This window comes from Solanum dulcamara, chromosome 6 (assembly GCF_947179165.1).
Source record: "Solanum dulcamara chromosome 6, daSolDulc1.2, whole genome shotgun sequence".
Taxonomy (NCBI): Eukaryota; Viridiplantae; Streptophyta; class Magnoliopsida; order Solanales; family Solanaceae; genus Solanum; species Solanum dulcamara.
In genome coordinates, this window is record NC_077242.1 from 922,399 (window position 1) to 936,196 (window position 13,798).

The 13,798-nt window shown below is 35.3% G+C and overlaps 2 protein-coding genes across 2 annotated transcripts; both read right to left on the bottom strand.

Annotated features, from left to right (window-relative positions):
- Positions 1–2,711: 2,711 nt before the first annotated feature.
- Positions 2,712–7,294, bottom strand: LOC129892309 (protein HOMOLOG OF MAMMALIAN LYST-INTERACTING PROTEIN 5). Its single transcript, XM_055967874.1, has 6 exons — positions 7,117–7,294; positions 6,795–6,895; positions 5,365–5,474; positions 4,787–4,862; positions 4,533–4,673; positions 2,712–3,727 (listed from the first exon to the last, which is right to left on the bottom strand). The coding sequence occupies exons 1-6, from the start codon at positions 7,208–7,210 to the stop codon at positions 2,954–2,956; spliced, it is 1,296 nt and encodes a 431-aa protein (XP_055823849.1). The 5' UTR covers positions 7,211–7,294; the 3' UTR covers positions 2,712–2,953.
- Positions 7,295–7,992: 698 nt separating this feature from the next.
- LOC129891992 (65-kDa microtubule-associated protein 1-like) lies at positions 7,993–13,382 on the bottom strand. The gene is made up of 10 exons (XM_055967506.1): positions 13,245–13,382; positions 11,830–11,925; positions 11,493–11,696; positions 11,117–11,365; positions 10,811–11,026; positions 10,267–10,422; positions 9,868–10,179; positions 9,099–9,186; positions 8,608–8,756; positions 7,993–8,477 (listed from the first exon to the last, which is right to left on the bottom strand). The coding sequence occupies exons 2-10, from the start codon at positions 11,902–11,904 to the stop codon at positions 8,181–8,183; spliced, it is 1,746 nt and encodes a 581-aa protein (XP_055823481.1). The 5' UTR covers positions 11,905–11,925; positions 13,245–13,382; the 3' UTR covers positions 7,993–8,180.
- Between the last annotated feature and the right edge of the window lie 416 nt (positions 13,383–13,798).

The window sequence follows — 13,798 nt, forward strand, 5'->3', positions numbered from 1 at the left end:
AATACCTTGTCCAACTCATACTACAGTGTAACTTTGAGAAAATTTTGACAGGTCAATTGGGATACTGAATATGTTGTTGTTATAAAAGGTCCTTTTATCGTTAAAAAGAATTTATTTAATAGACAGTCATTCAATTTTCTTTACACATAAATTTAAAACTATTCAACTTTTCTTGTTGTGATCTTTTATGAATTATTAATGTTCAAAGGGAAAATATTGTACTACTGGTGACCCCATTTTTGATATAATTGCCTTACAAAAAAAAAATGAAAAAGGTAAAGACATTTTGCTAAGTTATAATAAGTTGAGGGACATGCTATTTTCTTAGGAAAATGAAGTGACATATATAACATTAATAATTAAAATTGGTCATTCAGCAAGTTGTCACAATTTCTTTTCTATTTTGTCTCTTCTTGACAATGATATATATGCATGCATGTCAACATTTTTCCAGCCTTTTCTAATAAAAGTAATTACAACTAAGTTCTATATAATCTTGAAAAAGAGAGTTGATTTAAGCTGAGACCAAAATATTATGTCATAGAATAGATACCTTATAAGTACAAACTTTATTACCATTAATTAAAGATCTCGTGTTTAAATATGATCCTGAAAGTGGAAAAGTGGGAGCTCTTTCTCTTTAGTGAGTCCTATGCGATTGAACAAATATAGATTATTAGTCAAGCGAGTAGCTTTGAGAACATAAAAGAACCGATTTGACACAATTCAGCATGAAACTCAGAATAGTCGATCGACATGTTAGGACGGTAGAATTGGGGAGGGGGAATCATGTCTATGCTCTATTCGGACACGAGCAGGAACATAAAATAAAAGGAAAAATTGAATACATTAACACTTTGTTTGGATGGTTGTTAGTTGTTACGTTTCATAATGTATCATATTATATTGTATTTTATTATATATATACTTATATTGTTTTGATGAAATACAATATTTGGATAGATTGTATCATTTTTCATCGTTACATAATGTCACACATCAACAATTTGAAGGAAAAATCTATCAAAATAAATAAGGTACGGGATAGAGTTATTATAAAAATGTAGGATAAATGATAGAATAAGATTGTTAAACTATAAGGACAAAACGAGAAGAAAAAATAAGGTAAAAACACGATCACACCAAATCGATCGTGACATAAAATGTTATAATGATGGATTTAACAATATGATACAACAACATATAAGTAACAATCAAAACATACATTATATTTAAACTAACAAAAGAGTATGCAATAAGTAACAACAATCCAATTAATCAAGTTATAAGTAGATCAGTTTGTCGTCTCTATTCATAGAATTTCCAAGATACCATACCCAAGTACAACCCTCCACCCACACACACACCAAAAAAAAAAATCCAACCAAAAAAAGGAACACAAAACTGGTAAAAGAGACAAGTTGAAGTCATTCAAAAGCACCTTATTGATTGTAGCCAGTGATATATCATATTGACATAACATCATTCAATGGTCCAATATGAATACATCAGCCACCTCAGGCAGTCTAAAACTCACTTTTTTCTTCAACTTTCCACTTTGGCTTCTACAAATTGAAGAATAATTATCTTCTCTTTGATCTCTAATTCCTTCAACTTCACTAGTACAACTATTGTTTTTTTGATAGGTGATAACTTCAATATTATTAGTAGTACTACTATTATTGTAAGATAATAATCCTCCAAGTGAAGGATAAATTTTGTTAGAGGACTGTTTATTGGACCCTGGTGAAGCCAATATCCATTCCTCTAATGTCACAAAATTATTTTTATTATTACTAGTAGCATCCTTCAAGAATTTAGTTTTCTGATGATGATGATGATGATTTTCTCTTTGGTGTGAATGAATTTGTCTTTTCCTATTCTTCATTGATGTCCAAAGGCATTTAAGATTGATTTGTCCAAAACCACAAAGAGTACTTGCACCCATGACTTAAAGAAAAAAATCAAGAACTTGCATCTATGGAAAGTAGTTAAGAAAGAGTAAGTTTTATATGGATGATTAATTGTTATATATAGTTTTTTCTCAACTCAGAAATCTAGAAAATAATTTGGACTAGTCATTGTGTTTTTGCCCCAAGTTGATTATAAAAAAATAATTTTTTTCTTAGGGGGTATCAATAATGCCCAAAATGAAATTAAAATGGGGTCGATGATAATTGCCATTAAAAAACGGACGTCTTGGTAAACATAGAATTGATAATAACATGGAAAACACAAGACTCATAATTATTAGTTGCATTTATGCATGGACTTAATCCTGATCTCATTCTTATCGAAGAGCTTAAACTGTTAGAGATATAATATGAGTAATGAGTGTTGCTCTAATACCAATTGCATTCTCATTTAAATGCGTACTCATTTAAACACGTAACACAGACAGAAGATACTTTTATTTGCTTAATTATATCTTTAATATCACGCTTAATTATATCTTTAATATCACCAATGAGGACTTTGTTAGAGCTCCAATTCACAGCTTAGAGTGATTCAGTTAACTACATTTTGTGCATTACTATGATTCTCTCCTTGTACTATGGAGATACTTTCTTTCTCTTGTTTCTTTTCTAGGTGGAATCAAATTGATGAACATTACAAGGAACACAACAATCATCAAATTGTGAAGAGTGCAAAGTTGAACTTCTTTCTTCTCCTTTCCTTCCATAATTGCTTATTTTTGTTCATCAAACAAATTGAAGCGCAGAGTCACCATAATATATAATCAAATGAGATCATAGAGAAAGTTGCACATCTATTTAGCTCTCTAAATAAAAAAGCTGATGGACTCGTAGACGCATACATAACCGCAACACTGTTTCAACATAAAAATGGTAGAGCAGTCGATGAAAAACACAATTTACAAATTAAATCAAATAGTGAAAACACAGCAGAAAAATGTTTACACAGTTAGTCCAGGTGTTTAGCACAATACACTTCATTGATCAGCTGATGGATTTGTCAATAACTCAAGTGATTTTTTGAGGTAATCTACAGCGATAGAGACATCATCAAATGCCAGAGCCCCGACAGCAAACCTTGCAGCCTTGTGCGCTTCAGCTATTTTCTCCGGAGAGGGCTGGTAATTGCTGTCGTATTCATATGTTTTCACAGGAGCAGCTGCAGTTTCTGATGCAGTTCCATTGCTGTATTGTGATGGATAGTTTACAGTGCTAGAGGCAGGCAATGTGGAATACGAAGCATCAGCGCCTTGGTAGTGAGAAGGGTAATGTGATGGTACAGAAGGAAGACTGCTCTCAGCAAAGCTAGCATATGACTGGAAATTGGGGAATTGCGAAGGGTAAGGCTGCTGTGGGAAGTGAGACTGTGGTTCTTGCGCATAAGGTTGATGGTGATACGGCTGGGGGTAAGAAGAATTTTCAGATGCATTAAGGGATGGAGACTGCTGGAAATTATGAGAAGAATAGCCATCATGAGGAGGATACTCATCACCAGGATATGGAGGAGATGAAGGGGCATGTGAAGGAGTTGACTGTGTGGTGGCTGCCGGTGGTGATGGAGGGATGTGTGAAGGAGGTGTCTGTGTGGTGACTGACGGAGGTGGAGGGATGTGTAGATGAGGTGGTGGTGGGGTGGCTGCTGGAGGAGCAGGTCTATTTGCAGAATACTGTGCATTGTCATACATGTGATTGAACGACTCGGATTCTGGTGCAGATTTGATGACTGAATCAGTTCCACTAGGTTGAAGATCCTGCGATGAAGAAATGTGTTTCATACTTTTTTGATGAAGAAATGTGTTTCATAAAAAGGCATCAGGCAAATGCAAAGTTAAAGGAAGCTAATTACAGAAGAACAAAAGTGTAGGAGAACATTGTTCGTCCAAAAATACAATGTCTCAATCAAGAACTAAAGTGCTAATAAAATCCAAAAACTGTACTGAACTAAACATTAGCGTTAATAATAGCTTGCAATTATTATGTCTTCTGATGCTCTAGAAAGAAACTAATTGTTTCAAGCAAGAAATCTAAGCAATATAACAGCCACATGTTTAAAGCTCAAAACTCAATATTTTAAGGCATTAACAGGGAAACACACACTCACTAAGGTAAGAGCCCATCATCGTTCCTAACAGCAAGGAAATTTGAATGTCTACTTTAAGGCTTTCCTTCAAATGACAGTGTTATAAGATCTTTTAGATTACACTTCAAAAAGTAATGAAGTAGCCCCCCATCTGTCCCATTGTTTTCCTACCTACTTTCTGTTATAAGAAGCTCCAAAAAGAAAGGTCACATTCAAATTATCAATAAAGAAAGGTCTGTTTTCACAAATGCAACAATCAATCAGTGCAACGTATGACCATATGTGTTACTTGAGCAAGGTAGGGGTAAGGCTGTGTACACACCACCATCCCTCATCCCTCAGATTCTACTTGTGGGATTACACTGGTTATGTTGTTGGTGTTGTTGTAATGTATGACCATAACTACTCTGACTCCCAAAACTTTTCGAGATAGAATAATACACTAGGCAACAAATTATAACAAGCATGAAACCTACATATGTATCACTTTGTGCACTGGACAGCTCTGAAGTATCTCCTTCATCACCAGGAGGGCCTGGTACAGGCTTCCTTCCTTCTTTCAAAGCTTTCCTTATATCTGCTGCCTTCCAAGCTGCATACTTCTGCTTCTGCTCAAGCTGATCATAAATATTAGAGGTCAACCAATCTGGCAAACAAAGCCTATATCACTAAAACATATTCTCTCACACATATAAAAGACATGTGACAATATAGATGAAAAGAAACTCACATCAGGCTGGAGTTCACCAAACTGATTAAGGATCTCAAAGAAGATACTCGCAGCATAAAATGTCTTTGCTGTATTCCTGTTAAACGCAGTCAGTCATTGCAAAGAAAGTCATAGTCATAAATAGACAAACAAGCTTCAATAGCGCTTAGCAAACAATATTACCAACTTCTTTTACACTTAATATCATCAATGAAATATGATGTCGACAATTAATGAGAGATCAGAAGACAGCCACCATATCAGTCTTTTCAACTAATTAACCGAAGAGGATGGGGGGAGGAGGTTGACAAAAGAATTCTAGAGACGAAGTTAAAGCTATCTAGTTGAAAGAGATCAAAACAAATGCTGGAGAAAACTGGAAAGCTAGTAGTAAACGTCCTAATCTTAACCATGTCTTGTTCCATCCAGCATGAAGATGACACATTAAAACCAGATAAAGCAGCCAAGATGGCATCTAAAAAAACAGTGCAGTCAGTGAACTGTTATCAATGAAAAGATAGTACTACTGATTCCATATAAGAAGAATGATGCAAGTGCAAAGCAAAAGTTGCATGTCACTCAATTGATAAAGTCCATACAAGTCAGCTCGCCCAGCTCGATCTTGTTTGTCTGCCTTCGCGAAAACATTCAAGGCAAATCCCTCCACATGAAAATGATCATCAGGCCCCAATTTCAATGACTTCTTATCCTGTAGAAAGAGGGAACAAAGATGACGCACAAGAAGCCAAAAAGGGCATCCAATATAAACATCAAACAGCTCTCTAGCTACAAGCTCACAGAGTAATAACCATTCAGCCAAACTAGAAAATGTTTTGCTTCTAAAAGATTAGAGAGGCCGATTCAAGCAGAAGAATGTTAAACTAAAACACCAAGATTAGTTTATAAACAGAACAAATTCTTTTTGAAGTATATGAAAGTCGAGGATATGCTAGCCAAACAGTTTGCTTCTGCAAGATCAACATTGTCCAAGAAAGCCAAATAGTGTTAAACTAAAACACCAAGATAAATTTATAAACCAACCAAATTTCTGTTTGCAGTACATGAAAAGAACGACACGCTACCCAAACAATTTGCATGTTTCTACTCTCTGACCGAAATTTATCATTTTGTCGTGAATGACATAAGTTCTCAATGTTTAAATATCAATCAATCAACTATTCCTCAATCCCAAATTATTTTTATCCAGCTATATGAATCCCTCTGGCAGGAGTTTATCATAGTTAAGACTATTTTTACACTAGCTATCAATATCTCCTCTATATTTGAGATCAACTATACTCTAGGAAGCTCAGATAGACAAAATTGTGCTCAATGTTCAATTGCAACAAAGAAATTCACATGCTAAATATTTTGTCAATATCTTACCAACCCCCCACCCCACCCACTCCCAACCATATTTTCTACAAGAAATATCTGGGTATTCAACTGACAAAGAAAAAAGAACAAAAAGTTAAGAGAAGTTCTCAATGTTTAAACATTAGTCAATCATCTAATCAACTATTCCTAAATTCGAAATTACTTGGCGTCCAGCAATATGAATCCTCTTTCAGTATTTATTAGATAATTCCTCATTAGACTATTTTTACACTAGCTGTCAATATTTCCTCCAGATTTCAGCTCAACTATACTCTAGGAAGCTCAGGTAGACAGGTGTTATGCTCAGCAAAACTACAACAACAACAACAATAAACTCAGCATAATCCCACATGGAGTCAGGGGAGGGTAGTGTATACGCAGACCTTGCCCTACCTTGAGAAGGTACAAAGGCTGTTTCCGAATTCTAATAGAACCTCGGCTCAAATACAGATGAAGAAGATGACAGTAGCAACAAGCACGAACAACAAGAAGAAACTACAATAATCAAGACTAACGAAACAACAAAAGGAAGGGAAGCTCAGCGTTGTTTAATTGAAAAGAAGAAATTCAAATACTAATCATTTCATGAATAAATATTTGGGTATTCAGCTCATGAAGAAAAAAAAGGATAAAAAATAACAAAAGAAGAAACCTTTTCAAGTTGATTTATAAGCGAAACAAGGATGGAATTAGTGGTCTTTGTACGCTCATTCTGAGGAATCTTCAATCCTCGCTCCATAGCATACAATCGACCTGCACAAAAAAATCATAATTTTTTTCAAATTAAGCAATTTTTAACCAAATTCAACATGATCAAGTCCCAATTAAACAACTTTTAACCAAATTTAACATGATCAAAGTCCAATTAAACAATTTTTAACCAAATTTAACATGATCAAAGTCCAAATTAGACAAATTTTAACCAAATTCAACATGATGAAAGGAAAATAGGGTTTAGGAGGAATAAAAGTTACAGTAGTAGGCGACGAGAGGTTCGTGTTTCTGCAACTCATCGGCGCGTTGAAGATAAGGTAAAAGAAGCTTTGCTGGTTCATTCTCCTTCGACATCGCTACTTCTACAAGCTTCGATTTATGACAAGGTTTTCAAATAATTTTGGCTATGAAAACTTCAGTGCTTTTTTGGTTAACAATGACGTCAGGTTTTATATTGGTGCGACTTTATTGATATTTCTACGAAATTGCCCCTTCTCAAGTAAGGAAATTTATTTTCGTTTTATTGTATCTTCTTTTAGTTTCTAATAATTTTGGTTAAACCAGTTAAAATTAATAACGGATACGTTATACGAATATTGTATCGAAATCAAAATTTTCAGTATTAGTATGGTATTTGTTACGCCCTTTTACAAATTATTATATTTAGTACCATAATCGAAATTTATAAGAATACCAAAACATCGAATATATATATAGTTACATACACAATTTATGTATGTATTATTATAATACTAATAATTATATAAAATAGTTTTAGTACGAAACCAATTATTTAGACTTGAAATTTTAAGTATCCTATCTTGATTGATATGTTTTTTGTGTGTAACTAATTCACAAAGGAAATTGCTTGGTTGTATTTTCTTTTTAATATTTATGTATAGAATATTAGTATGATATAATTAAAATGTTTCTTAGAAAAGTCGAAGTCATAATTTTTTATTTATGAGTATTTGTATGTCAAAATCAAACAAATTATTATTAACAATTTGCCATACTATAAAATATTAAATCATATTGAATTAATTAGGTATGATAATAATATAATACTGTTAAAAACCGAAAACCGAGAAGTTTTCAATATCATACCATGACCACGACCTACTTGTAACGCTACATTTTGGAATTGAACTTCCATTTCTCAGAATAGGCGCCAATATTTCGAGTAACTTTCTAATATAGCACAAACTATTAGGTCTCTACTCTCTGATAACTCACTGTCCACATATTTATCCTACTACAGCTAGACTAGTAATGACAACAGAAGACAATGGTATATGAGTACACATCTCTCATTCAGCAGTTACTATGGGGTGCTAGGAATAGGCTCAGTTCCAGAAATGTGAGACGCTGCATCATCTTTGGTCATGGCAACATAGTTCACAGGAGCACTGAGTCTGGTGTCTCTCTTCCCATCTTTAGAAGTTGACTTTGAACCGTTTTGGTGGGAATTAAGAGACAGTCTTCTGCTTGCCGGCCCATTGGCACTGCCATTTGCTCGTGGGCCTGTTATCTTCTTTGGACCAAGGGGTCGAGCAGGGCTTGGCGTTGATCCAAATACTTCTGGATCTTTGCTCATCTGCTCATGGAACTTCTTCTGGTCCTGCCATACACCAAAAGAAACATTTAGAGAAGGTCTTCAGTTAGTCATTCTTCCTATGACATTAAGCAAAAACTAATGCTAGGTCGAGCCTTGTTTCGCCAATTAACTTGATAAGAGGTGCTGGACTTACCCTTAACCTTCTTTTCTCTTCTTCTCTATCGTGCCTGAGCATCATATATTCATCTAGCATGGCAAGTAGTGGAACACCATCATAAGTGAATGTGGTGTCTCGCTCTTGTTCCCATGCTCTAGTTTTTGCAACCAAAGAGTCCACAAGAGCTGCATAACCAAATTTTATATTCAGACTCGGCAACTAATATGCACTAATAAAATGGATCGAGCTTTGCATAGAAAGGCAATGTATCTTAAATTGTTGAACTGTCCGTCAAGCATATAAGAATCCTTAAGCTCCTTGAAATGGATAGCAAAACTAAGAAATGAAAGACACTAGATAGAGATCATTAAATAAATCCTTGGTACAACTGAAAACAAGTACTTGCATCGGCCCAGAGCCATATTATATGTTTGTAAGTCTCAACCTCAAAACATATCCAGTAGAGCCAACACTAATATCCACAATAATCAGTTTTAACAGTGATGCAACACTAATTCAGGATGTACCTGGAATTTTGTTGACCAATATCCGGGCCTTTTCAGCTCTCTTCAAATTCAAGTGTGCCCCTCTGCTTGCATTATACCGGTTGTCATCCTGTTTCGACATAATTTATGACACGTTACCATCATAATTTCCAGGGAGACATACCTTTATGTTGATCTGATGAACTACAGGCATGAAAACCCAATTTTACCATTACTGTCAAACTCTCAATTACAAATGATGATGTGCAGGGGAAGAACCAAAATTGTTGTTTTGTGGCAGACTATTACAGCTTAGTGGCATATAATTGAATGTACCCCACACAAGTAAGCACTTTCATCATTGTTGTCAGCTAGATCTTATATCAAATGTGATGACCATAGTTTAATTCATATGCACTTACTGAAAATATGGAAGTAGAAAATCAGTATAGTTCAAGAGATTCCAATGCATCTCATTAGAATGCTTTACTAGCTTCTTGATCTGGATTTCTAGGAACTACATATTTTGAAGCATATCAATGATGACCGTACTCTTTCCTCATATATATCATTGTTTCATTCCAAATATTATGCATTCTAACATCATATAACTTGAAACATAGTAGCAAAGAAGCTACAGCTACTCAAAAAGGTGAAAGAATGAAAAAGGATTCTGTCTCTGCCGAATATACTGACAAATCAAGCTCTACTCACCTCATATGCTCATTAAATGACAGCATGAAGAATATATCCACACAAGGAAAAGAAAAAGAAAGAGGAAGGACAACATGATGATAACGAGAGAATATACCCTGTTGTAGTCTTCAAGCCAGCTCTCTTCTTCACAAGCTGCCATCCATTTCTCAACTTTTTCCAATATTTCTTTCCTGCTATGAGCCTCTTCTTTTGCATTTACAATCTGATTGTCCATGTCAGCTAGTAATTCTGCAGGATCAACATTCCCAGAATCAATCAGTGCCATAATCTTTTCTCGAGCAGCCTCAGTATCAATCTCTATGTGGGCACGAGCATAAATGTCTTCCAGTTCAGCCTGTCTTTTGAAAGAAATCTCCTTCATCTTACTAGCTTTAAGTTGATCAAGCCTTTCAACTTCCACCTCAGCCTTGACAATAATAATAGAAAAACAGTTAGTGACAAGCTACAAAAGCACTTGAAGTGGATTCTAAGATCTATCTCTATCTCCTGATACCTGTTCAATTAAATCAACAGCAAGAGCCCCTGGAATGGCCACTTCATCCACTGAAGCTGATATGTTGCAGGTAACATGGTCAAACAAGCTCCTTTCTTCTTCTGGAGTATCCATCAAATTCCATAAATCAATTAGCTGAGTTGCTAATTCTTGAAGCTGCAAGAGGAGAAAAAATCAGAAGAGAACTGAATTCAAAAAGAAGTGGACTGAGTGTAATGTTCACCACGTGGATATGATATATATAGTGGCTATAGCATGTTTAAAGTAAGTGTTAAACTGACTACTGACTATTGCTTCAATGTGCAATTGAACGTCCATGTAGACTGAAAGAATTCCAAGGAAAGGAACTCCAATCATGCACATAGGATGGATAAGCAGACTTGTTAGTGAGCTACTCTGTTTAATCAGTATAGACGAGTTGTGCTTAGAGGATCCAAATTCTGAATAACAAACATTGCAGAATATGCCTGATGCATTCTAAACTTGATGAGAAGTATAATTAGGAAAAGCAAACTAGTATACTTAAAAAAGTAAGGACATTTACCTTGAGCAATCTCTGCTTCTTATCTTCCTTTAAAACCAAGACAGTGTTAGCCAGATTTGACAATGTATCATTGCTAATACTTTTTGATTGTACACCAGTAGAATCATCAAGGCTTGGGTGAACTTCTGTGACGGTACTGAAGAAATCCATGCCAAGAACAGCACAAAGGTCATGCACGGTACTCACAAGATCAAGGACCTTGTGTAATCTGTCACTCTGCAAGTTTAAACAAGAATGTATTGAGTATCTGACAAACACGACCAGATAAGCAGACTATACAAATTTTCTTGTGAATATTGGTTATACCTTCTCCTTTTGGAGCTCTTGAAGCTGCGCATGATACTCATCCAACTTTTTTACAGATAAGTCAGATTCGTCCACTGTAAGACTCTCAACTTGCTCGCTAGCCCCTGCAATCTCACTGCTTATCTTCTGAATTTGTGACTGTACATCAAAGAAATCTTTTATCCTATCATCTTTCTGCTTCCATAGTTTTTCCAGTGTTGGTGCTATAGCTGCAAGCTGTTCCTTGATTGTACCTGAAGTCTTCTCAGGCTAGACAATCAACCACAGAAAGGAAAACAAGCATAAGAAAAAGGAAGAATTATGACTTCCAACTGCAAACAAAAGAAATTTACATATTTCTGTCCATTTATGACAAAAATGATGTATGGTTGCTCACAATTCCAACATATGTCTTCTCTCCAAGGGCCGATAGCAGCCTGGAGAGTTCAACTTTGGCATCTGCCAATGCCTGAAGAAGGTGAGCCCGTGACTTCACAGCATGGTCAACCTTTCTCTTGTAGACATCCAGACACTCTTGATCTATCTGAAGAAGCATCTTGTCCCGTTCATCATCAGTTTCACCAACCTCATCCCAGATTTGCTGCATCAACAGACAAGTTTATTTTATCCATCAGCTACATACACAGTATATACGTTAAGGAGAGTACTTGATTGGTTCCTTTTAAAGTTAGTTAAAAGATTGAGGCAATCCACAAAAAAGAAAAAATAATTGCCTGCAGCTTTTGTAATAGGGTACCGCAAGTTGTTTCATCAAGAACAGGAGATACTTGATCTTCCACTGCTGCCATCTTCAGTCACTTGGACCAAACCTGATATTGATTGCAAAACCAGGTAAATTTTCAACCTTAGGTCACGTGCTTCAGAAATTGATGATGAAATTTGCTGAAATTTTACAGGATAAATAGCATAACCACATGTAGGAACCAGAAAGGCCAACTAAAATAAGTTATTGAGCAGTCATCAACATTACTAAGTCACCAAATAATCTACATTTGTGAAAAATGGTTTTTGCACCTATATTAAGCTCACACAAATGTACATCAATTTAAAGCCAAAACAGCACATTCACAACAATTAAAATGCCACAGTTACTCTCAAAACACTTCAATCAAAACTTGGGCAAAGCAAAAGTCAACAGGAAAAGCCTCCAACAAAGAGAAAAATTCCAACTTCAAGCTCTTACATTCACACAAATGCACATCAATTTAAAGCAAAAACAGCACATTCATAACAATGAAAATGTCACAGTTACTCTCAAAACACTTGGATCAAAATTTGCGTAAAACAAAAATAAATAGGAAAATCCTCCAAAAAAGGAAAAAATTGTGAACTCCAACCCCCTACATAGTTGCATTCACACAAATGTACATCAATTTAAAGCCGAAACAGCACATTCACAGCAATCAAAACGCACAGTTACTCTCAACACACTTCAATCAAAATTTGAGCAAAGCAAAAACAAACAGCAAAAATCCCTTAACAAAATTCACACAAATGTACATCGATTTAAAGTCAAAACAGTACATTTACAGCAATCAAAACACCACAATTACTCTACTAACACTTAGATAAAAATTGAGCAAGCCTCTCTACCTTGACGAGGTAGTGGTAAGGTGTGCGTACCCTCTCCAGACCCCCACTTGTGGAATTTCATCGGGTATGTTGTTGTTGCAAAAATAAACAGAAAAAGCCCTCCAACAAAGAGAAAATTTCCAACTCCAAGCCCTTACATTCACACAAATATACATCAATCTAAAGCCAAAACAGCACATTCACAACCATCACACAAATTCACATCAATTTAAAGCCAAAACACTACATTCACAACAATCAAAACACCACAGTAACTCTCAAAACACTTCAATCAAAACTTGAGCAAAGCAAACATAAACATAAAAATCCTCCAACAAAGTGAAAAAAATCCAACTCCAAGCGCTTACATTCACAGAAATGCACATCAATTTAAAGCCAAAACACCACAGTTACTCTCAAAACACTTAGATCTCATTCCAAAATCGATCGAACCATACTCAAAAAAGGCACAAATACACTATAAACGCGTTGCCCATTGCTCATTCTACTGCTAAAAAACAAACAAAACAGAACTAAAATGAAGAGAAATGCTTACCCAATTTAGGCAGTTTTTGGTGAGATTTCGGTCTCAGATCTACGAACTTTCACTTCACAGAATCAGTATATATGAGTGTTTGTATCAATCAGAGAGACAACTGGGGTGGAGGGGTGCGTGGGTAGGGGGCTAAGTAAACAACTGAGAAAAGGGATATATTCAGACAAAAAGAAAAATAGAGGCGAGGGGGGTGGGGGGCCGTGAAAAGATTTAAAAAAAAAACGTCTTCTTTACACTTTTGCCACTGCTTGTAGTTCAAATTTACCAATATGACACTGAAGAGCAGAAGAAACGGACATTTGACTGATTTGACCAGACGGTCTTTCTGGTCAAAGAGCTAAACGTGAGGTCATTTCGGGTAAAAATTTATTAGCACCCGAGCTGTAACAAAATATATTATTTATGGCATAGTCAAAAATTAAGATTAAGATGTGTATTAATTAATTATAATCTTGCAATAAAAATATATATCATATATATATTGAAATGATAGAAGTATCGAGTAGAATGTTATTTAGAAAATATAATGTGATTTGGCTTAGAAACAAGTTTAA